This window comes from Haliotis rubra, unplaced genomic scaffold (genome assembly GCF_003918875.1).
Source record: "Haliotis rubra isolate DU_JTF1 unplaced genomic scaffold, ASM391887v1 Scf403, whole genome shotgun sequence".
Classification (NCBI taxonomy): Eukaryota; Metazoa; Mollusca; class Gastropoda; order Lepetellida; family Haliotidae; genus Haliotis; species Haliotis rubra.
In genome coordinates, this window is record NW_025767084.1 from 762,400 (window position 1) to 789,599 (window position 27,200).

Sequence of the window (27,200 nt, forward strand, 5' to 3'; positions counted from 1 at the left end):
ACCAGTTAAATCTATGTCAAGCAAGCACGTGCATGTGATGGACTCACGTGACACAACCACCGGCCAGCGTACGAGAAACGGCAATTGCCTGCCCTTGGCAGTTTGACCATTTGACCAATTTAAACATGAAAAGAGTTTCCTATTCGAAGTTACATAATACAGTTAACACCCACATTGATGAAATAACATACTCTACAATTTAAGGTCATCAATATCAGGTTTTCAAAGTGAACCTATATATACAAACATACATACATATATATATATTTAACATCCAAAACTGTGTTCCACAGGAGATATCGCTTGTGTGAGATCATATGATATCTCCTAGGAGATATCGTTTTGACAGTAGATTTGGTACAATGCCCTGACAATGCTATGACGTCATCCACTATGACATCGCTGCACTGCAAATCTAATGGTAGTACAGTGTTGAGAGATGTACATTTTTCATTGAAAACTAATGGAGAATGATTTTTGATGATAAATAGCATCTCACCCTCGTGTGCATTATATTGCCTGTTGTAATAGTGCTGCTGAATTATTACTAAATGCGGAATAAAACCTTTGTCAATCAATCTGTAACTTAAAGTCCAGCCTCGAATGAATAAGCGTATAATAGACTGTGGCCTGGTAAACAAAGGGGGGTATAATCAATATTATGATTTATAGATACATCACGAGACATCTTCAGTGAGTTGTTGAATAACGCTGACGTTTACAATTTAGAACCATAAAACTTCAAGAGAGTTTCAGTTTGGCTGCTTTATGTACAATGACACGTTTATGAAGGTGGGAGAAGAACACATTGCACTCTCCCGATGTGTATAAAAGACTACCAGACTGCACACATCGTCACTTCATCTCGATCCACAAAGATGAACGCATTTCTCACCACCCTTCTCTGCACCTTGGCCGGTAAGTTGATTTTCATATTTCAAATGTATCTCTTTGACAGTTACATAAAGAAGGAACAAACGTCATACAATGTTCAGGTTTCTAATAATACAAACTCATCAATCTGGATGTTATCACGAAAAGTGTACATACCATATCCGCTATACATGCTCTTGCAGCTACGGCTCTGGCTGAGATCAGTCCCAACATCGTTGGAGGCAGCAATGCAGCCTCAAACGAGTTTCCCTGGCAAGGAAGTGTTCAGGTGAGGAGCGGCTCCAGCTGGTTCCACATCTGCGGCTGCGTCCTCTACACCACCACCAAGGCCCTCACTGCCGCCCACTGTCTCTCCAACAGGTAAGGATCTATATGGATAAGACAAGAAATAGAAACTGCAGTTAAACAACGACAAGAAGTAATTATTGCTAGTACTCCATGTAAACATAAAGCAGTCTTAACCAATACTATTTTCGTTTTTCGTACTCTATATCTTAGTCAAAGGCATTTGCATTACACATTTCTGTCTAGACATGGGCTATTTACGGAAACACAGCCTGCTAATAGTATGCTACAACTGTGTCTTAATACATGTATAATATTTATTGGGACGCGGCTCGTGAAGGTCCGGGTTAGAATATTGATCTTCAGTAACCCATGCTTGTCGTAAGAGGCGACTAACGAGATCGGGTGGTCAGGCTCGCTGACTTTGTTGACACATGTCATCGGCTCCCAATTGCGCAGATCGATGCTCATGCTGTTGATCACTGGCTTGTCTGGACCAGACTCGATTATTTACAGACCGCCGCCATATAGCTGGAATATTGCTGAGTGCGACATAAACCTAAACTCACTCACTCACTTACATGGACGCTTATCAAGCAGTCTCAACCAATACTATTGTGTAATTGTCGTCTCTCAGTAGAAAATCGACACTTATCAACCTTAAAGTACCTGGCATGTATACGTGGGAAATCTATCCCATACACACTATCAATTTGTAAACGTTCCCAAATACAGAACCAATTTTTGTCCTTTTTTATATCTTGACACGATTTGTTTCAAGACAACGATTTCAGTTTTATCTCTGTTTACAGTTGGGTTTCATTTATTACAATTCCTCTGTTGTACTGTTAGTCAGTAACTGTACATATAACTAATTCTGGCATCTGCAAAGGAGATATGGTTTTGACAGTAGATTTGTACAATGCCCTGACGTCATCAATTACATGACATCACAATGCTATGACCTCAGAAACCTGATTACGTCACAATGCTGTGACATCGCTGCACTGCAAGTCTAATGGCAGTACCATGTTCAGAGAAGTACATTTTTCAGTCAAAACTAGTGAAAAGGGATTTTTTATGATGTATAAAATCTCACCCTCGTCTCTTCTGACATCAAATATATCAACACTCGTTGGTAAAAGTAAAACAAACTGTAACTTTATCAACTCGTGGTGATATATTTGATATCAAAAGACACTCGGTTGAGATACACTATATGTGCACCGTTTAAATCCTGGTAGTTGAGGTAACAGAAACAACTTAATGTCATAGTAATACAGGAAATGTGTCTTAGTAAATGTACTAAGAAATGCAATAGTTCTACTAAGAGTGAAATTGTTGTTCGGGCAGGTAACAAAATGTTGGAGGAGTTTGGAAATAAGATCATCTGTTAACATCACTGCTTTGTTGCATGTAAGAGGCGGTAAAGTCCCTAACATATATTTTGAGTCACGTCACTGATAATGTTTCCCTCATGTCATTTACAGCGCAAGCAGCTACCGTCTGGGCTTTGGCATGCTCAGAATGAACGATGTTGATGGAACTGAACAGTACTCCTCAGTCACCTCCTACACCAACGTGAGTTACGTCCTTTTGTTCAAACACTTTCATGTAATATGTATAGTCTACTGTTTCATTGAATGTTTTGGAATTTTGTGTGATAATTTCAGCACAGGGAACTTTGTTGTGTTAAGAACTTTAGTGTCAACTGTTGAGCCCTGTTATTTCTGGTTATCTTGTGCAGCACCCGAGCTACAATGGTAATGCTGCTGGCTATCCCAACGACATCGCAGTTCTGAGACTGCAAACCTCCATGGACACAAGCAGCGCAGCTGTAGGAACTGTCAGTCTGGCTTCTGGTAGCAACGACTATTCCGGACAAACAGCCACGATCAGCGGATGGGGAAGACTCTCTGGTCAGTATTTCTCATTGAGTGAAGTCTTGTTGTCATGTTCATTTGTCCATAAGATCTACATGACTATGGCAGTACTTTTACCACCTTTTCCATATGTTTGCTCCCGTAGGAGGTGGCAGCACCCCCAACAACCTCCAGAAGGTGGACATGACCGTATTGACCAACAGCGACTGTTCCAGCAGATGGTCTAGCATCAGTGGAGCCACTGTCAACAGTGGACATATCTGCATTTTTTGCGTCTGGCAAATCTGCTTGCAGTGTGAGTTCACGTTACCGTGCCAACCTTCGTTGAAATATAAGTCATGCAGTTAAGTAAGTCCCGTAACAGCGATACCATGACTTATGTGACGTTATACGAATACGGATACGTTGCAATCGTAAAACGTGATCACCACTGTCAATCACTGCAGCATTTGTGCCATTAACGTGTGATAATCCTCTTATTGGTTACAGATGATTACATAGGTGATTACTTTCGTTTCTAGGGTGACAGTGGTGGCCCGATGGTTGTCGGTAATACGCTGACTGGAATCACGTCATGGGGTATCAGCTCCTGCTCTGGCAGTTACCCCAGTGTCTACACTCGCGTGTCCTCCTTCAACTCCTGGATTCAGGGACAGTAAAATGCACTCCTTGTAGAGTCGGCGTTTCCTGTTTCATGAATAAAGTGCACAACACACTTAAATTAAGTTGTCCATTTGTTACTGAACATGACAAGGTCTGTATGAGACCTTGTGAAAAATTCAAAGTGGCAAGTCAATACTTTCAGTAGTGGAGTACCTCCCTGTTTCTGAGGATACAAAACTCCTGGAAACACTGTAGCCAGTATCACGGGACATTCAAAATGATATAGTAATGTGTTTTATTGTTATCTTTACCGATAGTCACAAGTGTCAATTACTGTACCTCTAGGTTAACCCTGAAAGATGCAAGCTGAAGAATTGAATGAGAACAAACTTTAATGTCTGCCTAAAACAAAACAGTTGTTAGTTAGAGTAATATACACCTTGCAGCAGCAGTTCTCCTCAAGCTTCCAAAGCAGGCTTGGGGCGGAAATCCAGGGTCAAAATGCCACCTCCAATCGGGGCCTTGATGTTAGATCAGAGAGGCACGCACCTGACGTCTTTCTTAATCTTCAAATCTTAATATGTTCATATTTTCTAGAATGTTCCGTAAGTTGCTGGAGGAGTCTATCACTGTGATTCCATGCCTTTCTTGACTCTAGAAGCCTGTATATAAATATAAAAAACTTAGTTTCCATTGTACACCTGAAGTGCCTTTGAACGGCGAAAGATCGTGTGCAGATATAAAGGAATTTTGGCAAGAAGAAATATCTGATATATTTATACATTATATACATAGAGATTTTTATGAATTCAATATCTTGATTTATAAACATGTAGTTGGTATGCGTAATCCCTTAAATCAACTTTATTAATGATTCGTAAACGCATAATCCAAAGCTGATATTGGTTGTAAATTCGAAATAGAAACAGTCGCCATTAACATATGCCAATCCTCTATGAACTCTTTTTATGTTTAACGTTGGTCAAATTGCCAAGAGTCGGCATTGATTACGCAACAGTCTCGTTTCCTGTTGACTGGGTTCCGTCCTATTGCGCAACTTAGTACAATAACAAGTCCAGAATTTTGAGACCAATTCATTCATCTGGATACATAAATATTAATCAGTATTATTTGATACATCTAAGCACTTGTATATTGCAACACCACGGTCCTTCTAACCCTTGCAAACACTTTGTGCAGCGTGCTCTGTCGCACAGCGTGCTCTGACAAACGGAAATCTGGAAATCGTGGAAATCTCAAAATGAGGCTCTGCTGCTACAAAAGTTTGGCGGTCTGGTACGGACTTGATATTATATCAATCACATTGTGCGTTACAAAACTACACTGAATAAGAACACATATCAGGTGTAACCAGTCAGCCAGATGACTTGTGAATCATTTTACGAACTCCTCAAACACGGGCAGTCTGTGACGTCTTAGTTAAGGTCATGCTGCCTACATCTCGCCATAAAATATACAAATACGATTTTATTAAAGTTTAAAATTAAAATTAACTTGTAAATGCCATTTTCTTATGAGAGAAGGAATTGAAATTCAGTGTAACCATACTTGTTTGTGGTGTCTCTTTTCACTTTCACACGAGAAAATTCGGATCGGCTGAAAAGTAGGTCATTGTCGGAATAGGTTAATGAGACTCATGTTTCGGTTTGACTTGTGATAAGTGTTGTGTCATTTCAGTTAGAAATGATTGATTTTGAATATCTATGTGTGTCTTCATTAATGGCATTCAAATAAAGTATGAGCGTCAAAGTCCGTTTTAGCGGAGAGTAAATGTCTTCTCTCCAAATGTTCCCGGAAGAACCTGTGTCTCTGATGCCTTTCCGCGATCCATCACTCCTGCTCTAGTACTTGGTAACAGTCATGTTTGTGTACCGTGTAGAAAACGAAATTGCTGCTCATGACATTGTTAATCTACATTCTATCAAATAACAGCCATGTTTGTGTACCGTGTAGAAAACAAAATTGCTGCTCATGGCATTGTTAATCTAAATTCTATCAAACAGACCAAAAACATTTATCGTACCTCACACATAAATGTCGTTTTCTGATTGGCTGAGCGCTCTTCTATTATTTTCAATGTACCCCGATTACAAGCAAGTATCATTTTCTATGTTACCCGCTGGGAATGCGGAACTGTCAGAATTTATTTTGTACTTCCTGATGGTAATTCTTTGTCTGGAATAATTGTGTCACTTATGATGTACGAAAATTACGGATGTTTTGTGAATGCACAATCGATGGAAGGGAGAGAGAGAGAGAGAGAGAGAGAGAGAGAGAGAGAGAGAGAGAGAGAGAGAGAGAGAGAGAGAGAGAGAGAGGTACACATGTATAGATAGATAGATAGACCGAAGAATCGCACATGCAGAGAACGGCACATAAGAGATCAAACAAACTGCATTTGCGGAACGCCTGAATTCCGTGCTTTGACTGAGAGCTACGAACTCAGGTCTGTTATCTGGCACTAGTGACCAATGAACGCTGAGAAATAGGAATACCGGTAGACGGTGACTGACAAGGTCAATATAGAAGAGGGAGAAGCTGACAACATCATTCTCTCGCAGTAATTTCTGATGCCAAATAACGACGGTGTTTGCACCAAAACCCGATGGCAACAAAACATCCACTTAACGGGGATAATCTACAACGTTATATAGTCTCCCTGGTAATAAGGAAGGTAGGTTACTTCGTGGATGACAACATCTTTATCATATCATGACACCCTTGACAACGGTATGAGAACCTATACCGAAACGTCACATCAAGCTATAATATTGTCACCCATAAGGTATCTAACCTTTCACCTCTTGTGCATGTTTTTATTACACTCCAAATTACAAACAAATATTAACAGTGATCAACCAGCCGAGACAATTTGCCTCCTTATATATTTTTACATAATATATTTATAATAACAATAGAATTACATGAAAACGCTCCAGTACTTCCTCAAACATATCCAGAATCCACGTATACTGTTTGATCCACACTTTTTTTTGGACTGGGCAACCGTCTTGGCCTGACAAACTCCCCCGACCCAAAATCGACCCCATCAAAATCCATTCGCAAGCATTACGATCCTAACCAAGCAGCTCATTATATCAGACCTTTCCCTCTCGGTGGAATACCCTCTCAGTCAACAACTGACAAACTCCTCATACATCACAATAAGCTATTAAGAATGGAGGAAGTTCGGAATGGAAAATAATAAAAGCCACACTAGATACCATTGAGTTTTGGAGCACCATGATATATTCACCCAAGAGGAAGTACTATCGCGGGGCAATTTGGGTTTGGTATATGTTTCATTTTCATAATTGAAGACGAATTGTTTTACAAAGCTGACACCTGACTGGCTGATCACGTATTCTTCATTTTGATTGGGCGTTCGCTCCTGCGGGCGGTCTGTGAGAGGTTGATGGAGATAATTAAAAAATCTGACATAAACGGGAATTACACTTCTCTAACCCGTTTACATATTTGTCCTTCTCTCCTTCCCAGGCAAATGTCGAGCATTTTGAGGCCGAGGGAAGATCTAAATCAAAAGTGTTGATAACATGATTTTACACAATTGCACAAGTGAAAAGTCGACTTCACCTGAAAATGTTGATTTTGATGAGATTTCTTACAAGAATTAAAAAGGCATCGCCACAACGCCACAGAAATCACCTTCCAGTTGAAATTGTGCTGCAAAGAGCATGCACTGTCTGGCTGTAAAAATCCAGATTACTTTCGGAAATCGGCATCCGTTTTGAAGTAGTTTCAAGGTCAAATCACTACGCCAAGTCTTGACGCTGCGACACGGAACATCGCCATTGAAAGAATGCACGCTGGAAATTACCAATTTTCTGTTGCCAGGCGTCTGAATGTTAGTCTGAGCACGATGTCACGGTTTGCAGCTCGTTCCAACCGCACAGGTATTACAAATGATCGTCCCCAACTGGCAGACCTCGAGTCACCACTGCAGCCCAAGATCGGTACATCCGGGTACTACATTTGCTTGATCGTAGTGCCACGTGTGAAAGCACAGCAGCCAGGGTGCTTTCGAGGGATATCCGGTCAAACTGTACGGAACAGGTTGAGAGAGATTCGACTGAGAGCCAGGAGAGCCGACGCCGGGACCATGCTACGTGGTCACCATCGCGCTCAACGTCACCGCTATCTAAAATTATCCACTTGGTTGTGTAGACATTACCTTCTTCTAAACTGAAAAATCATTTCTTATAGTCTATTTGTGGACGAGTTATATGAAAATACAACATTTTCGCAACAGATTTCTGGGTTATGCGTTTCTTTTTTGGAACAGTATATTTATGATAATGGACATATAAAATTCACCTGTATTCACGCACTTGTGCATGCTCATTGTCCCACAATAAAATGAGAGGATATAAACAAATATACATGGTGGCTTAAGAAGTGTTAGTAATAGTGCTCTTGGAAAGGTTGTCAAGTGAAAGAAAGCTGTCAGAGACTCAGAAAGTTGACAGGAAGAGTATTTCAGAAAAATGGAGTTGCATGTAGGAATGATCGCTTGCCGAGTGAAGCTTAGCTACAGTCCGTTTGATTTCATTGGAGACCGATGAAATGCTCACTATCACAAAATCTAATAATTACAACAAAACCAAGTTTTGCATTGTCGACAGACCAACTGTGATGATTTGTCTCACAATGTTGGTAATCAACAAGCGTGTGTAGTGAAATGTCGATTCAGTTTCTTACGTGCAACTCGCAAACCTGGCTGTTCTACCAACATGTGGTCCCCCCTTCGTAACAAATAGCGAAAAGTGACAACAAAATAATTATCGTTTGTTAAACAACTTTTTTTATTCGGGTGTCCAAAATTATCAGACAAATGATCAGAGTTGGACTGTCGATCTCATGTGACTCAGTTTCGCCGTGTACCTATTGCTGGAACAATTAGGTGCGTAGCATTAAACAGCCAACAAATAAACAAAAATCATGTCTTTGAATACAAAGTAATCATCAGAGATTTTGTATTCCCTAACAAAAAGTACTCGAACTGATCAGAAATCCATTAATTTCTTCATTAATTTAAAAGCTGTTTCCTTTTTTGTGGCAAATTAGAATTTAATGCCACTGGGTTTTTGGCCAGTAATTGAATATGTGAATTTCTCCCAAGAATATTTGCAGAAAAATACACTTATGAAATATTTAGAGTGGTCCATATTAACGGAGCGAATTTTCAAAATGTGGCCCAGGCACATATATCATTAAAGAGAAACTGAGGAAAGTGTATGCCTACAGTATGGCGTAGTTTCAAGTGAGACAGGGGCGGAGGGGTAGCCTAATGGTTAAAGCGTTGGCTCGCCACGCCGAAGACCCGGGTTCGAATCCCCACATGGGTACATTATACAATGTGTGAAGCCCATTTCTGGTGTCCCCCCGCCGTGATGTTGCTGGAATATTGCTAAAAGCGGCGTAAAACCAAACTCAGTCAGTCAGTCAGTCAAGTGAGACAAGACAAGAATGCTACGTACACATATGTACAGTAGATTTTGCATTCGGACCATATCCTGAAATCATCCAATAATGGTGTGTGTGTGAGTAACTTATTGGGCAGGGCATTAAAATATAAAAATATGCGAATGTATAACCTATGTGTGAAGTCGATTCGAGGTTCAGTCGTTCTTCGGGCGGTTACAAATAACTGTCAGAAAACAACGACCCTGAACTGGTATTCAGCTGTTCAACGGACACATGCAGTGTGCGAAATAGCCACTGGCCCGCTAGCTCATGGCTAGAAAAAATCCAGCCGGGCCAGTAAAAATCCAGTCACTGGCCCGACTGGCTAGTGAAGTTTCATGGGGTCATTTTGTAAATATATCACTTTCTCCGACTTGTTAAGTTATAATACACTTTTAAATCTTGGAAAATTATGGCGTGGTAAAAATGTTCATCATATTAGCAGCTTAATAATGACTTATTTAAGTTATTTGAGCATAAACAAAATATTTCAGAAATTCAGGCCTGTGTTGTCTTATTTGCTTTTGATTGTATTTTACCTTTTTGTATTTTTTTGCATAGTTTCTGCATTCAAATTTCTGGTTAGTGAATTATTTTGTGGGTTAGTAACTTTAAGGCCCGACTGGGCAGCAATATTTGGAAACTATAACGCACACTGGCCACATGGAAATCACACACATGTGATGCTTCTTCCATCCTGAGTAATTGGGTTTGGTCACAGGCGCAATGGCACACAAACTGTACCACTGATTCAACCGCTCGTAAAATAATCGTGAGATCTGAGATCTGACAGCCAAGAAAACAAGAGAACACGATTCTGTGATTCAGTTTAGTTTAGAATATTCCCCAATATTCCAGTGGTCTGTAAGTAATCGAGTCTGGACCAGACAATCCAGTGATCAACATCATGAGCATCGATCTACGCAATTGGGAAACGATGACACGTGTCAACCAGGTCAGTGAGTCTGACCACCCGATCCCGTTAGTCGCCTCTGACGACAAGCATGGGTTACTGAAGATCAATTCTAACCCGGATATACACGGGTTGATTCTGTGAGTAACTGTCACGGCGCCACAGAATACCAAAATATATATTAAAATTGAAATGAAGGAATTATTTGATTTATGGGTTTTTTCGTAGCTGTTAACAGCATTCCAAGAACGTAACACGCATATGTGCACGCAAACTTACATATACTCATGCCAATAATGGTTGTCACCCCTTCAATTTTTTAATTGGAGTGGGGGTGGGGTGTGAGGAGGGTGGGATGGGGAGTGGGGTTGACAACCATTATTGGCATGAGTATATTATGCATTCATACATTGATATATGCACACACGCACGCACGTTACATACACATGCATTAACGCACGCAGGCACGCAAGCATGCATGCACGCGTGCATACATACATGTACGCATACATACATACATACATACATACATACACGCATACATACATACATACATACATACATACATACATACATACATACATACATACATACATACATACATACATACATACATACATACATACATACATACATACATACATACATACATACATACATACATACATACATACATACATACAACCAATCTGAAAGATCTGTTCTCCAGCGTGAGCGCTCATCTGAAACTGAACTACCTGAGGGAAGTTGATTTATATCATAAATTGTAACTGTGTAATGTCACTAACGAATTTACCTGCTTTTCAATTTAGTGCTATGACATTCTGTTCCAAAATGACAATGTAATGAATGTGTGTCTTTGAAACGAAACCACTTTGTACTTACAATGTATATTAATGCAGACTTGTTCTCGTCACTACATGGCTGGAATAATGCCGATGTGACGTAAAGCCCAACTCAACTCAACTCAACATAATACATACATACATCTGTAATCCAACGCCATTTACCGATTTACTTAACATCATCATGTAACTTCTAGCAAATGGCAACATCACATCACTTTTGAACATAGTCCGATGTTCTTTTTCATCGCCTCAAACACAGAAACATAAAAAAAACACCCTACTGCCCACCACCCTACAACAAACACATGAAAATGAAAGAGCTTTGAACCGAAAGAACGACAAGTAGATCCTGACCCTACTAAGGGCGGCAACTTTGTACAGAGAATAGAGGCATCTTAGACCACCTGATAAATGATGATTGCTGGACAGTCGCTACACCATTGATTGACTGTTGTTTAACGCCACTCTCAGCAATATTCCAGCAATATGGTGACAGTCTGTAAATCGAGTCTGGACCAGACAATGCAGTCATAGAGCATCGACCTACGCAACATGTGTCAACAAAGTCAGAGAGTCTGACAACCCGATCCCGTTAGTCGCCTCTTACGACAAGCATGGTTTGCTGAATACCAATTCTAACCCGGATCTTCACGGGTCATACTAATTAAACAGTATTGGCATTCAACAACACAATCCCCATTCTCTTCCCACAGAGGTTACTTGTCATATCTTCCTACGAACCTCTGTTCTAATACGGCCATATTTCCCGGTTCTCGTAAAATCCCCTAGCGGCAAAAGATCGCAACACAAATTATCTCCCTTCTTTCTATCCAATCAGAACACGTGTTACATCGACTTAGATTCAACTTGACTAACACAAAAGATGTGGGGCCACAAACATCCCCCATCTGCCGGGGACTTGTGTTGAAGTTACACACAAGACGTTTAATGGCTAGCTTGTCCGTTGTCAACGAGGGCGATGGAGGACGCCACTGATCCGCCATAACTTGACTGAGTTCTGTCTACAAGAAACGTTTGCGCATCGCGCAGGGGAAGAAGTTTAGTTTTCTCGAAGCATACGGAAATTACCGAGGCCTTGCGAATGATCACTTTTGAAACAACGTCGCTGATTGCACAACTAAATCTGATTGCCTCCAATCACGAGTCTTGAACGCTCACACCATGAAAGGGCCGTATTAGAACAGAGGTTACGTAGGAAGATATGACAGGAGTAACCTCTGTGGGAAGAGAATGCACAATCCCGTGAAGATCCGGGTTAGATAACTGGCCTTCAGCAACCCATGCTTGTCGTATGATTCGCTGACTTGGCTATGCATTTCATCGTATACCAATTGCGCAGCTCGATGTTCATTATGTCAATCCAGGATGGTCAAGCACCGGTTATTTACTGACCGCTGGAATATAGTTGGGTGTGGCGTTAAAAAAACCAAAAACAACAACAAAATTCAACAAAAGAAGCAGTCACTCACCACACATCTATTAATAAAATGAATTACAAATGTCTTCAGTTTTCAAGCAGTAAAGTTTCTATTTTGTTCCAGAAGACTTCTTCTTCCTGGTCCGAGTCTTGCATCCACACAATGTTGCACTCCCTCAGCGGCACCAGTAACAATAACCTGCCAGCCATGAGGTCGGAGATAGAAAAGGCTGCTGTGCAAAGACTGAAGTAAGCCCAGTCTTCTTGAAGAAACGCCGGTGTCAAGTATAGGATCGTCTTCCAGGAACCATGGACGCTCTGCATTATTGCATCGGCTTTATTCACACCAGGAAGTATATCACGGTCATGGAGAAGAAGTCGAAAACCTTTCTCGATCTCCAATCGTTGTCGTAAAGTGAACCAGGGCCATCTGTAGTCGACGTCGGCGTGCATAACATTGAAGTCATACACAAAGTCGCCACGAGTCGGCAGACGCACGTTCAAACCAGACAGTCGGAAAAACCAGTACACAATTCTTGTTTTGTTACGTTTAACTAAAATGAAGACTAAAATGCTTACTACAAAAACCAAGTACGTAGTCAGTGTCAGGTATCACCACAATTTGCCTTTACATGCCCGCCATAACTGTTTTAAGTTTATGTTCTTTGTTGACAATATGGCGCCATCTTCGCCGATGCAAGTGTAATTACCTCCCCTGTCTAAAGTCAAGTAGGTCTCGGACAACCATTGCACAAATCCTATTGTTCTGCATCCGCAAGACATGATATTCCCATTTAATTTCAGAAAAATCGCTGGACATTCGACTGGTGCAGATCTAACTGATCGCATGTTTTGGAACTCAACTGACTGATAGCATTATATTGCAAATCTAATTCCTGAAGTTTTGGCGTGGTTCTAATATCAAAGGGGAATTGCTTGAACTCATTTTGTGACAAGCAAAGTTTTGTTAAATTAACAGAGTTTTGGAAAATTGTTGGATTAACAGATACGACCCTGTTCCTAGAGAAAGAAAATTCTTTCAGATGTTTAAAGACCGATGAGATCCAGTCAAACTGTTCAGGGTCATCATCCTCCCCAGACATCGTCACAGCGTCCATGTAAACCTTTTCTATTTTTTGTAGAGGTTTAAAAACTGTTCCCATGAATTTAAAATGCATTAAAGTATTATCAGATACATCCAGAGCTCTCAGAGCAGGCAAGCCGCTTACTGTAAAGGAGGGAAAGAACTTCAAACCAATCCTAGATATATTAAGTTCTTTAAGGTGTCTGGCATTGGTGAAGTGGACGTGGTAGAACAGGGTGGCCAACTTCCACGGGAAATGGCTGGAGTTTAATGATGTCAGTTTATTTGGGATGGTAATATACAGAGAAGGAAAAGGTATCTCGCTTTTAGAAGGTCCAGTACGCAAGTTAAGGTCATGTGACTTACCTGTCACTCCCTGCATTTTCTGATTCGAAACATCTAGATTTACCAAATTTCTGAACTTTCTTATCATCCTCAAATTTGGAATTTCGGCAATCCTGTTCCCACTGACATCGATTTTATCAACACATGTAGAGAATGTTGATAAAGCTAAGTCGCCTATGTCGATCAGCAAAATGTCGTTATTGGATAGCTTTAACTCCTTGACGCACACGTTCCCAAGTGCTTGCAGTTTTTTGCGTTGTCATTATGCTATCATTGAGCCTGACCTCCCAAGGATTGGTATATACCTTCAGAACATTTGAAACATCTATGAACGTCATATGTATGTCAGTCAAGCTTTGTAAACTTTCAATGGCGTTTGCGACACCAAAATCATAGTTATGAGACATGTCTAAAATTTCCAGGAATTTCAAAAATTTAAAAGCATCTTTGTGGACATCTCTCAATGAGCACCATCTAAGGTTTAGTGTCTTCAAGCTTTGAAATACATGGAATGTGTTGTTTCGGATGACTTCTAATAGGCAAGTTGGTCCGTTCAACGTTCCACTGAACTGAAGTGATTCTAAGCTTCGACGGGAGGTGAAGCCACCATTAAATACGGGGTTCGGCATGGTATCAATGGAAAGTTCTTTTAGCATTACCAGAGGCTTGAACATTTGATCAGGGTAACTTCCAGTTTCACTCAAATCATTGTACTCTAATCGAAGAACTTTTAACTTCTTTAGTGGGTCGAACACTCCAGGATGATATGACGAGTACTTAAGCTTTAAAACGTTTAGCTGTAGATACAGTTCTTCCAAGTTGGGCAGGCCTTTGAAAGCATTCACCTCCAGTTGAGAAATATGATTGTCTGAAAGGTTCAAAACCCTCACCCATGAAAGGTCTTGAAATGAGTTGTTCAAAATTGTTAAGAGGTGGTTTTTTGCGAAGGTTGATAAAGGACGTATTCGTAGGAAAGTTAACGGGAACTTCTGACAGATTCTTAGAAGTACAGTCGACCAAGAAGGATGCGTTTACGGAAGTGACGTCACAAACTGTCATGGCGTCTGGATGACCCCGTATCATCTGCACAGACATTGCAGAGATCATTACGAGAAAAATGTTCTGCATGGACATTTTGAGTGTGTCAGCTCAGCAGCCGTCTCCTCTTTCACTAAAACAAAGCAGAAACAGCTTTCACTAAGGAATTTCAATATGTTAACATATGTCCTATTTGGACTGGACGTAATTCATCATGGAAAATGGCGGACGGGACCGGAAACAGCGCCCCCTGGAGCAAAGGCATGCGATAAGTAGAGTTAACCGGGAGCAGTACTGCAGTAAATAGGGTTTTACGAAATTGTGGACTGTTTATCCCAGTTCTGGTCGTATCCGAGTTCTGGTCGCTACAGACGTCGCTAAGAGGGCGGTGCTATAACTAGGTTTGATGCTCGTGCTATACAAATCGACTTCAAGAAGACGATAGCTCAGGAGGCGTCCATTGCTCTGATGCAGTGATAAGACGCTGTAGAGACTCTAGATATTATGTTCAGACCAAATCAAATGCACCTTACTCGGAAATTATCCCTTTCAGTGTCGAGACGATTTGCACGACGCGAGCATCAAGGTTATTGCACTAGTTACCGTCATGAAAAATAAATAAATTATTTACCGAAATTAATTGAAACTGCAGATGTATAAACGTTTGGCCAACGACATATGCATGAGGAAGTAAGACGCCATTACGCAAGTTATTTGGATTTATATAAATGATAAATGTGCTTGATTCTTTCTTATGTTTATTTCTTTTTAATTTGAAAAAACGTGTCACGGACAACTTAAGTCATGTCTGTCTTTCTATTAAATGTTAGTAAAGTGTTCGAGAAGAAAAGTAGGTATATTGTATTGGATGGGTGGCCGTGTTTGGCAGCTTGACTCCTGAGAGTGTCTAGGACTTCAGTCCTGCCCCACAACGAAGCACATGTAAAACATGTGGTCTCATCTTAGGCAAGAGAGTTTGTTCAAAATTGCCTCTGTTCACCCAGCAGAAAATGGGTACCCGCTGGGATAAGTCATGTGACTATTAACCTTCTAGCGCCTCACAGACAGCTTGGGTGTCACCAAGTAGCAAACGTCAGAGAAATGCATCACTTCAGGATTTCCACACGAATTTGAAACACCTTCATGTAACGGGATCATTGTTCAAAATGGCGTTAACCAAATCCACTCACCAGTGTAACGTTCCTCAAAACAAGACCTACCTTTACCGAACAAGCTCACGTTAAACGATGTCAACATCAGTTTGCCATGTATTGCGCAACGGAGCTGACAAATTCAGGGAAAACTAAATTGCGAGTTTTCCTGTTTCTCAAAACCGATGTAAGATGAAAACGCTTTGTTTTAATTTTGTGTTTCAGGTATTGCTCAGTATTCAAAATTTGTGCTGGACCGCCATTTTGGAATAGATGTCCCAAACAGTAAATGTCTGAACTACGGACAAACGGGTTCGTATTAACGAGGTTTTAGTGTAAATATCCTGTAGAAACACTCCACAGAAATATACGTCAATACAAAGGGAGATATTCTCTCAATTCTTCTGATTTCCCTTTTTCTCAGGCCACACGTTCTCCAAACGACCTTGACCTTCCTCTTAAACTTTCAAACGAATAGGAGTACGTTTACCATTATATTAAGGTTTTTTCGTGAGTTGAAATGGGAATGAGAATCCTTGGTGGATGAAAAACGTGGATACGTTATGCTAATGGTCTGTGCAATGGGCCCTGTTAAACAGTCCTTGACTCACAAACAGGCTGTATTCCACTTGTGCGAGTCATATATAGGAAGTTGGATGTGAAGTGTATTATGATCTCTGGTGGTTGTACATTAAAACAAGGAAGGAAAAGTACTATGCAATATAGGATACGGCTAAGCACAATTTTCATTCCTCGTGCAGAATGTGTAGTTCCTCCAGCCACACCTTTTGTTTCATCGTAAATTCTATTCTTTATTTCGTTTTTCAGAATAGTTGCTGTAGAAACTGAAAATAATTCTTTCCTAACTTAAAATATTTGTTTATCTATTTCATCGTAAATGGTATTCTCATTTCTCAGAATAGTTTTTGTAGAAAATAGTACTTATCTGACGTTATATTTGCATGTTTATCAGAAAATGACACCCTCCGATACCATTTTTATCTGTTGACAGATATCTGCCACTGGGGGCGACCTGGGGCGTTGGGCGTAGATCTGAATGGCCTTATCGCCCTGCTTATATAGTCCCACTCTTTAGGAAGTTCCCCACGTGTCGTTTGATAACAATGAGTGTATCAAACACGGGTCGGTGATATGTTTTAACTTCCTCGACGTGTGTTGAGAATGTTTGAAGGCAGACGACATTCGATGAGCTTCTCTATATCATTCAAAATAATTCTTCCAATATTTTCAGCTCATAAACAGTGTTTTGGGTGTAAATGTTAACCAAGCGTCAGTGACAGAAAGATTAGTATTAGCATTTGATTGTGTCGATATGGTAACGAAGACGTCGCAATGATCCACAAGCATTGAGGTGCAGTTTGAACTCACAGTTTGATATTATATCCCCAGTGGAAGCCAGCATCGATTAACAAACTAAGTAATTAAGTACATATGGAACTAATAAATGGTGCTCTCTCTCTCTCTCTCTCTCTCTCTCTCTCTCTCTCTCTCTCTCTCTCTCTCTCTCTCTCTCTCTCTCTCTCTCTCTCTCTCTCTCTCTCTCTCTCTCTCTCTCTCTCTCTCTCTCTCTCTCTCTCTCTCTCATTATTCGTACAATAAATTAAAGGAAACGTAAAAGTAGGTAGCTACCATGAAAACTCACCGTTATGTATAGCATCAAGGTTTAACTCCGTACTGGTTTTTATTCAACTGAAAGCATGATAGCAATCACAGTTGCAATCGCAATGATTGTGTTTGTCAGTTTAGAGTCATTGGAGTGAATACCACCATTCAGGCCAGTAGAATGCGTTCACCAATGAAAAGGCACAGAAACGGATCTCACGACTTAACAATGTGAATGAACTTATTCCGGCTACAAGGGAGTGGTGTATGAGTTGCTCTAGTGTAATAGGATTATACCCCCGTTAACATGGCTATTAGATCTTTGTTCGGATTCCCGATACTGGGTGACAGACAAGAATAGGTGACGGTTCATTTTGGAAACGACAAGAGCTAAGTATTAAAAGTGGCAATAGGTTTCCTTTACCGTTGAATCAGGTCACTGTAGTGTCTTTGGGGCTCTGTAAGTGCTTCTGAGATCGTATGGTTTGTATTTGCAGTAGTGGTTAAATTATAATGGGTACAGTGAGCGAGTTAGTGAACTTAGGTTTGCGCAGCTTTTAGCAATATTCCAGCAATATCACGGAGTTGGACACCGGAAATGGGCTTCACACATATTAGGGAATCGAACCCGGGTCTTGGGCGGGACGAGTGAACGCTTTAACCACTCGGCTACTCCCGCCGTCCCGCAATGGGTACAGAAACTTTCACTTGAGTTAATGAATCTGTCGAGACAAAATACATGAATATCATATGCCGTGAAAAGATACTGATCAATGTTTTTTTATGTCATAAGCTTATGTCACGGATAAATGCTTTAGTTATATGAAGACGTTTATATGTATGCGTGTGTGGCCGTTTGTATTTGTCTGGACTTTAGAGTGAGTGAGTGAGTGTGTTTTATCGACGCTTTTAGCAATATTCCAGCAATATTACGGCGTGGGACACCAGAAATAGGCTTCACACGTTGTACCCATGTGGGAATCGAACCCGTGTCTTCGGCGTGACGAGCGAACGAACTTCGGGCATATATTTCATATGAATCTATACCTGTTAAACATATGCTCATCGTACATTTTCGTATGCACAAGTACCTCGTTCATGTATGCCATGACCGGATTGTCAGGTATTTCCAAACATGATTTGCAAAACAGATACCCCAGTAAATACATGATCATACAGTATTTCCGATGCATTCCTTTGAATTTTAATGGGTGGTGAGATTTCCGATTTCGTTCTAAGTTTACTCAGGTTGGAAACATGTAAATTTACTGAGGTGGGGAAACACATGTAAGTTTTCAAATTTGCAAATGTTTACACACCTTAGATATGTATGTTTCATACCAGATATCAGGGGTATGTATATGAACGGTTCATACACCTTCACGTTACCTGTGCTCAAGCAAGATGATCATTTGTTTCCATCTTGTGAATTACTTGGTTCATGTAATTTCATTTTCACACATTTTAGTACGTTTGAAATCAACGTTCACATGACCTCAATATTCTTATCATCAAAAGAGCCTGACTAAGAAAGCAGTATTACGCAAGCTAACATGGCTAATTAAGCTGCACTCGCTCTTACTACAAGTATCAGTTACGCTTTGTGTGCGGTGTTGGCAAATCTTGTGAGTGATGAACAAAACGGCGATGAGCTGCCCCTTTGTCCTTGCAAGTGTCCAAGCTGTCCCAACAGAATGGCACTTTATCTCTCTTAGAGCTCAGCCAAATATGCCACACGTACCAACTCGTAATTTCTTAAGTTTATTCAGCTCACTACTGTAAACTATTGTTCGGCGGTACATAATGGGAATATGATGTGACCTTTCTTAATAGTCTCACAGTTCCTGAACCATGTTATTTCTCCTTCCGCTCATCCTTTGCTGTAATAACGCCATGCAGCTTTAAGTTGCCCACATTTGTTTCACTAGCGCAAACGTATGCGACAACAAACAATGCCATATCAAATTATATATTCTGTGAGACATGAAATGAAAAATGGTTTCTTTGTATTCCGTTGTTTGGAGCAGGCCTATATCACTATTACGCCCCAGTGCTGCTGAACAACTCGCAGACCTAAAGTCTGACATAGACGCAGACCCATCATGTTCACATCTGATTGGGGCCGAAAATATTGATTCCGACATGAATGCAATATCTATTGTAAGTACGTGTTGTCTGACCGCATCCGTGGTGTAGTGGTTAGAGCGTCCGCCCGGAGAGCGGAAGGTCGCGGGTTCGATCCCCGATCGCGTCATACCAAAAGACGTTAAAATATTGTACTTGTTGGTCCCTGCCTGGCGCTCTGCATTAATGGGCACAACAAGGACTGGTCGGCTCGGAGTCAGTATTATGTGTCTGAGTGGGGTATTCATCCTTCACTGCGGCATGGTACCTCAGTGGGCTAGCACTATAAAACCAGGTTCAGTCTGGGCTAGTACAAGCAGCCGCACATACACATACACGCGCATGCACGTCGTCATATGAGCGAAATATTCTCAAGCACGACGTAAAACCCAATTTCACCACACCTCACGTGTTGTCTGTCTGTAGTAGACAGACCCGTTACATAGCATGTAGAGCACGGACACACTGCTCGTGCATCCCACACACTCACGCGCGTTCACCGTTCACATCTGGCGGTGCGTGTCACTGACTGAAGACGTGAAGGGAGGCGTTGACAACTTCTTGAGCGCATATTATCATATTTATCTAAATCATATAAATTGTTCATTTATATCACATGTGAAGCTCTGCAAAACCGCAATGTTACTGTAAACAACACAGTTTTATGTACAGTTAGACTGATGTTACACTGATGTAAAGCATGGAGTCATGATGACCATCGACAGTAACTGTTCATGAGATCGTGCAAGGGCATTATGGGTATCTCGTACAAGTTATCTCATGACTGTAATAGTATTCATTTGTCTTGACTCAGACTAATCACCACCTTGAGTTTAGTAGACTCGCACACTTCATCGAAGTGCTGTTGGCCACCTTTCTCGCCGTCCCGTCCAGCATCTTTATGAAGATGCATGACCCCACTGGTCAGCCATGATGCCTCAACTTTCTCATCCAAGACAAGCTGGCGGGCCCTTCGAGCTAGCGCTGCTCGGGGTCCGGTAAGATCTTCACTGATAATAATTCGTGTCAACTGACAAGTTATGCGTTCTCCTAAGGTCCTCATATAGCTTCCCGTCTCGATTACGATTTGCGAATCTTAAATCTGAATCTTATATGTGTTAATCAGAATGGTTCTATTGTATTCTCTCTTCAGAAACTGTTTTAAAAAGAAAGCAATAAAACTATGTTTTTTCGATGGCAATGCTAGAAATGCAATTTGTGTGTGTCTCTGTATGGTTCATACACGGACATGGGCGACGGCAAGATAGTCGGGGCTGTCGGTTATAATGGAGTGAGTAGGTGAGTTTAGTTTTACCCGCTTTTAGCAATATTCCGGCAATATCACGGCGGGGGACACCTAAAATGGGCTTCACACATTGTACCCATTGGAGGAATCGAACCCGGGTTTTCGGCATGACGAGCGAACGCTTTAACAATACCATTTGCAATGCATTGCATGTACTTGACTTTCATACTCATAGGCATGTAATAGATTTGAGATATTATTCATATTGGTCGGCCCATTTCGATCGTAATAAAAAAACCATTACTGCAAAATTTACACTAGTCCTTCATGTTAAATAGCTGTCTTTGAAACACAGAATGTATTCCAAGCTGATTTGCTTTTCAGTCACTTCACGTCCCACGCTCAGCGATGACATTGGCATTATGCGATTTACACTAGTCGTGCATGTTGAATAGCTGTTTTTGAAACACTGAATGTATTCCAAGCTGATTTGCTTTTCAGTCACTCCACGTCCCACGCCCAGCGATGACATTGGCATTATGTGATCTGACAACGGAAAACAAATGGAAGTTCTTGTGTTTATTTACTCTTTGAAGTGTAGCGTTTCTACAACTTATCACATGCTAAATGTATCACATAATAGTGGATAAAAAGAAACCTGGCCTTTTTTAATTTAGTTTGTAAACTACTGACTGGTTAAGCTATTGAACACTCACTGAGTACATGTTGTGACAACAACCATCTGTCGTCGTATATCTCATAAAGCGAGAGCGTGTAGTGAACGCCTGTGTTTGTTCGTGCTGGTCTTTCCTTTGTGGTTATATTTGAACATGACGGGAACATGAATCTAATCAATGCCCTGTATGTTGTTTATGCATAATCCATGTTGAGTCACTCACTCAACAACGCTGGGAGTTTTAAAAACTCTTGTTACCTTTGATCGCGCAATGAATATCGAAGATATTCAGTCGCAGATGATAGTGTGAAGCTAATCTTAACGCCATTCGTGTTGAACATGTAACGGATATTACTTCATACGTTTACACGCGCACCACCTCTTGTACAAACTTCACGTAGGAGATGAGCAATATATTAATAGACATTAATCTGAAATGGTCGACTTAAATCCCCAGACACGCAAACAATCAGTCCCCGATGCATATAATTTATGTATAGTTATATAGATTTTCTACTGGAGTATATCATCCGAGCATTTATGGTGCTGCACATCCACGTGACCTCATTATTCTTATTACCAAAAGAGCCTGACAAAGAAAGCAGTATTACGCAAGCTAACACGCCTAATTGCTGCACTCGCTCTTGCTACCAGTATCAGTTACGTCTTGTCTGCGGTGTTGGCAAATCTTGTGAGGTGCTTGTTTCGAGGGATTAAAAAAGCGGTGAACAAAGGGCGATGAGGTGCCTCTTTGTCCTCTCAAGTGTCCAAGCTGTCCCAATAGAATAGCACTTTATCTCTCTTAGAGCTCAGCCAAATATGCCACACGTACCAACTCGTAATTTCTTAAGTCTATTCAGCTCACTACTAACTATTGTTCGGCGGTACATAATGGGAATATGATTTCACTGCATGTGATCTTTCTTATTAGTCTCACAGTTCCTGAACCATGTATTTTTCTCCTTCCGGTCATCCTTTGCTGTAATAACGCCATGCAGGAACTTTAAGTTGTCCACATTTGTTTCATTAGCGCAAACGTATGCGACAACAAACAATGCCATATCAAATTATATATTCTGTGAGACATGAAATGAAAATGGTTTCTTTGTATTCCGTTGTTTGGAGCAGGCCTATATCACTATTACGCCCAAGTGCTGCTAAACAACTCGCAGACCTAAAGTCTGACATAGACGCAGACCTATCATGTTGACATCTGATTGGGGCCGAAAATATTGATTCCGACATGAATGCAATATCTATTGTAAGTACGTGTTGTCTGACCGCCTCCGTGGTGTAGTGAGTTAGAGCGTCCGCCCGGAGAGCGGAAGGTCGCGGGTTCGATCCCCGATCGCGTCATACCAAAAGACGTTAAAATATTGTACTTGTTGGTCCCTGCCTGGCGCTCGGCATTAATGGGCACAACAAGGACTGGTCGGCTCGGAGTCAGTATAATGTGTCTGAGTGGGGTATTCATCCTTCACTGCGGCATGGTATCTCAGTGGGCTAGCACTATAAAACCAGCTTCAGTCTGGGCTAGTACAAGCAGCCGCACATACACATACACACGCATGCACGTCGTCATATGAGCGAAATATTCTCAAGCACGACGTAAAACCCAATTTCACCACACCTCACGTGTTGTCTGTCTGTAGTAGACAGACCCGTTACATAGCATGTAGAGCACGGACACACTGCTCGTGCATCCCACACACTCACGCGCGTTCACCGTTCACATCTGGCGGTGCGTGTCACTGACTGAAGACGTGAAGGGAGGCGTTGACAACTTCTTGAGCGCATATTATCATATTTATCTAAATCATATAAATTGTTCATTTATATCACATGTGAAGCTCTGCAAAACCGCAATGTTACTGTAAACAACACAGTTTTATGTACAGTTAGACTGATGTTACACTGATGTAAAGCATGGAGTCATGATGACCATCGACAGTAACTGTTCATGAGATCGTGCAAGGGCATTATGGGTATCTCGTACAAGTTATCTCATGACTGTAATAGTATTCATTTGTCTTGACTCAGACTAATCACCACCTTGAGTTTAGTAGACTCGCACACTTCATCGAAGTGCTGTTGGCCACCTTTCTCGCCGTCCCGTCCAGCATCTTTATGAAGATGCATGACCCCACTGGTCAGCCATGATGCCTCAACTTTCTCATCCAAGACAAGCTGGCGGGCCCTTCGAGCTAGCGCTGCTCGGGGTCCGGTAAGATCTTCACTGATAATAATTCGTGTCAACTGACAAGTTATGCGTTCTCCTAAGGTCCTCATATAGCTCCCGTCTCGATTACGATTTGCGAATCTTAAATCTGAATCTTATATGTGTTAATCAGAATGGTTCTATTGTATTCTCTCTTCAGAAACTGTTTTAAAAAGAAAGCAATAAAACTATGTTTTTCGATGGCAATGCTAGAAATGCAATTTGTATGTGTCTCTGTATGGTTCATACACGGACATGGGCGAAGGCAAGATAGTCGGGGCTGTCGGTTATAATGGCGTGAGTGGGTGAGTTTAGTTTTACCCGCTTTTAGCAATATTCCGGCAATATCACGGCGGGGGACACCTAAAATGGGCTTCACACATTGTACCCATTGGAGGAATCGAACCCGGGTTTTCGGCGTGACGAGCGAACGCTTTAACAATACCATTTGCAAGGCATTGCATGTACTTGACTTTCATACTCATAGGCATGTAATAGATTTGAGATATTATTCATATTGGTCGGCCCATTTCGATCGTAATAAAAAATCATTACTGCAAAATTTACACTAGTCCTTCATGTTAAATAGCTGTCTTTGAAACACAGAATGTATTCCAAGCTGATTTGCTTTTCAGTCACTTCACGTCCCACGCTCAGCGATGACATTGGCATTATGCGATTTACACTAGTCTTGCATGTTAAATAGCTGTTTTTTGAAACACCGAATGTATTCCAAGCTGATTTGCTTTTCAGTCACTCCACGTCCCACGCCCAGCGATGACATTGGCATTATGTGATCTGACAACGGAAAACAAATGGAAGTTCTTGTGTTTATTTACTCTTTGAAGTGTAGCGTTTCTACAACTTATCACATGCTAAATGTATCACATAATAGTGGATAAAAAGAAACCTGGCCTTTTTTTATTTAGTTTGTAAACTACTGACTGGTTTAGCTATTGAACACTCACCGAGTACATGTTGTGACAACAACCATCTGTCGTCGTATATCTCATAAAGCGAGAGCGTGTAGTGAACGCCTGTGTTTGTTCGTGCTGGTCTTTCCTTTGTGGTTATATCTGAACATGACGGGAACATGAATCTAATCAATGCCCTGTATGTTGTTTATGCATAAATCCATGTTGAGTCACTCACTCAACAACGCTGGGAGTTTTAAAAACTCTTGTTACCTTTGATCGCGCAATGAATATCGAAGATAGTCAGTCGCAGATGATAGTGTGAAGCTAATCTTAACGCCATTCGTGTTGAACATGTAACGGATATTACTTCATACGTTTACACGCGCACCACCTCTTGTACAAACTTCACGTAGGAGATGAGCAATATCTTAATAGACATTAATCTGAAATGGTCGACTTAAATCCCCAGACACGCAAACAATCAGTCCCCGATGCATATAATTTATGTATAGTTATATAGTTTTTCTACTGGAGTATATCATCCGAGTATTTATGGTGCTGCACATCCACGTGACCTCATTATTCTTATTACCAAAAGAGCCTGACAAAGAAAGCAGTATTACGCAAGCTAACACGCCTAATTAAGCTGCACTCGCTCTTGCTACCAGTATCAGTTACGTCTTGTCTGCGGTGTTGGCAAATCTTGTGAGGTGCTTGTTTCGAGGGATTAAAAGGTTCAGCGGTGAACAAAGGGCGATGAGGTGCCTCTTTGTCCTCTCAAGTGCCCCTAGCTGTCCCAATAGAATAGCACTTTATATCTCTTAGAGCTCAGCCAAATATGCCACACGTACCAACTCGTAATTTCTTAAGTCTATTCAGCTCACTACTAACTATTGTTCGGCGGTACATAATTGGAATATGATTGCACTGCATGTGATCTTTCTTATTACTCTCACAGTCCTTGAACCATGTATTTTTCTCCTTCCGGTCAGCCTTTGCTGTAATAACGCCATACAGGAACTTAAAGTTGTCCACATTTGTTTCATTAACACATATATGATAACACAAATCAAATTATATATTCTGTGAGACATTAAATGAAAAATAGTTTTTTTCGTGTAGCGATTATGACCCGATAGCACAGGCGGGGGCGTTCTCTGAGTATACCACAGGCATGTTGGACCTCCGTGCCTTTTTTAAATTCGCCTTGATTGTCCTGTTTAAATTGACGATCGATGAACTCAGATTGCGAAAGCAAATGTCACACAAGTAAATGTGATGTTGCATTGCTGTACCTTTACCCGTCGGAGAAGTCCTTCTGAAAAGATAAATATTCCGTTGTTTGGAGCAGGCCTATATGACTATTACGCCCAAGTGCTGCTAAACAACTCGCAGACCTTAAGTCTGATATAGACGCAGACCTGGCATGTTCAAGTTCACATCTGATTGGGGCCGAAAATATTGATTCCGACATGAATGCAATATCTCATTAAGTTATTGTTTTCCTAAGTAAGTGGAGTGCCTTCTACAACATGACAATTCATATATTTTTGTTTGTGCAAACAGAAAAATGTTTTCCCACTTGTATGTATTATTTACCTATTTATGTATGTTGTACTATGTTTCTGAGCACCCCTTTAATCATTCAAGTGTCACTTCTTAATATTACGTATCACCTGGCCTTACCAAGTATTCTCAGCAGCGGAAGTATGCGCAGTTTCCATTACATACCTTGCGCATGCGCACACTTTGTTTACTTCCCACAACCCCCTCTCTACTTCCTTCTGCTCCAAGTCATAGTGCTCGCAACATAACAGCACGTACAAATTTGCTACCCGCCCTCCCAATCCCAGGTGGTACTTTTTGTTCATTCCGTTGTTTGTCCATATTCTCTCATTGTGCCTTATCTTCCATAACATGTAATTCCCCCCCTGGTTAGCAACAGGATCCGCAGATCCTCCCTTTATAGTCCATGTCCGCAGACGGGATCTATTTCTAAACCACACACACACACACACACACACACACACACACACACACACACCCCTTCCACAGCCTGCAATTTGTTTTTCCTATTCTGTCAAATGTTTGTAGTATTTCATAGTGATTGGTCTTAATCTCCTATAATGCTACATGTTTCCATGCTTAGAGTATTGGAGCTGACTGATGCTTCATGTAATTCCCTCCCAGGTTACAAAAGGATCCGCAGATCCTCCCTTATATTCCATGTCCGCAGACTGGATATCATTGTCAACCGCCGCAGCGGTTTCACGCCACCCTCGGGCTGGTACCCAACTGTCACTGGGTCGGGCAATTACCCACTTAACACTGGATCCTTATCCCCCCAAGTTTTAAACCAGAGCTCAGGTTACAACCGGGTCCGCAGACCCCACTTTAGCAATCAGAGTC

At 41.2% G+C, this 27,200-nt stretch overlaps 1 protein-coding gene, 1 long non-coding RNA gene and 1 pseudogene across 2 annotated transcripts; 1 reads left to right on the forward strand and 2 right to left on the reverse strand.

Moving 5' to 3' along the window:
* Positions 1–844: 844 nt before the first annotated feature.
* LOC124287659 lies at positions 845–3,777 on the forward strand (annotated as a pseudogene).
* Positions 2,182–9,521, reverse strand: LOC124287660. The gene is made up of 3 exons (XR_006901305.1): positions 9,405–9,521; positions 7,037–7,039; positions 2,182–2,194 (listed from the first exon to the last, which is right to left on the reverse strand). It is a non-coding gene; the product is annotated as an uncharacterized LOC124287660 (long non-coding RNA).
* Positions 9,522–12,456: 2,935 nt separating this feature from the next.
* On the reverse strand, positions 12,457–13,997 carry LOC124287639 (toll-like receptor 4). Its single transcript, XM_046724137.1, is given in 2 exon segments — positions 12,457–13,175; positions 13,178–13,997. Coding segments are annotated over 2 exon segments (1,029 nt in total). The 5' UTR covers positions 13,488–13,997.
* Positions 13,998–27,200: the final 13,203 nt, after the last annotated feature.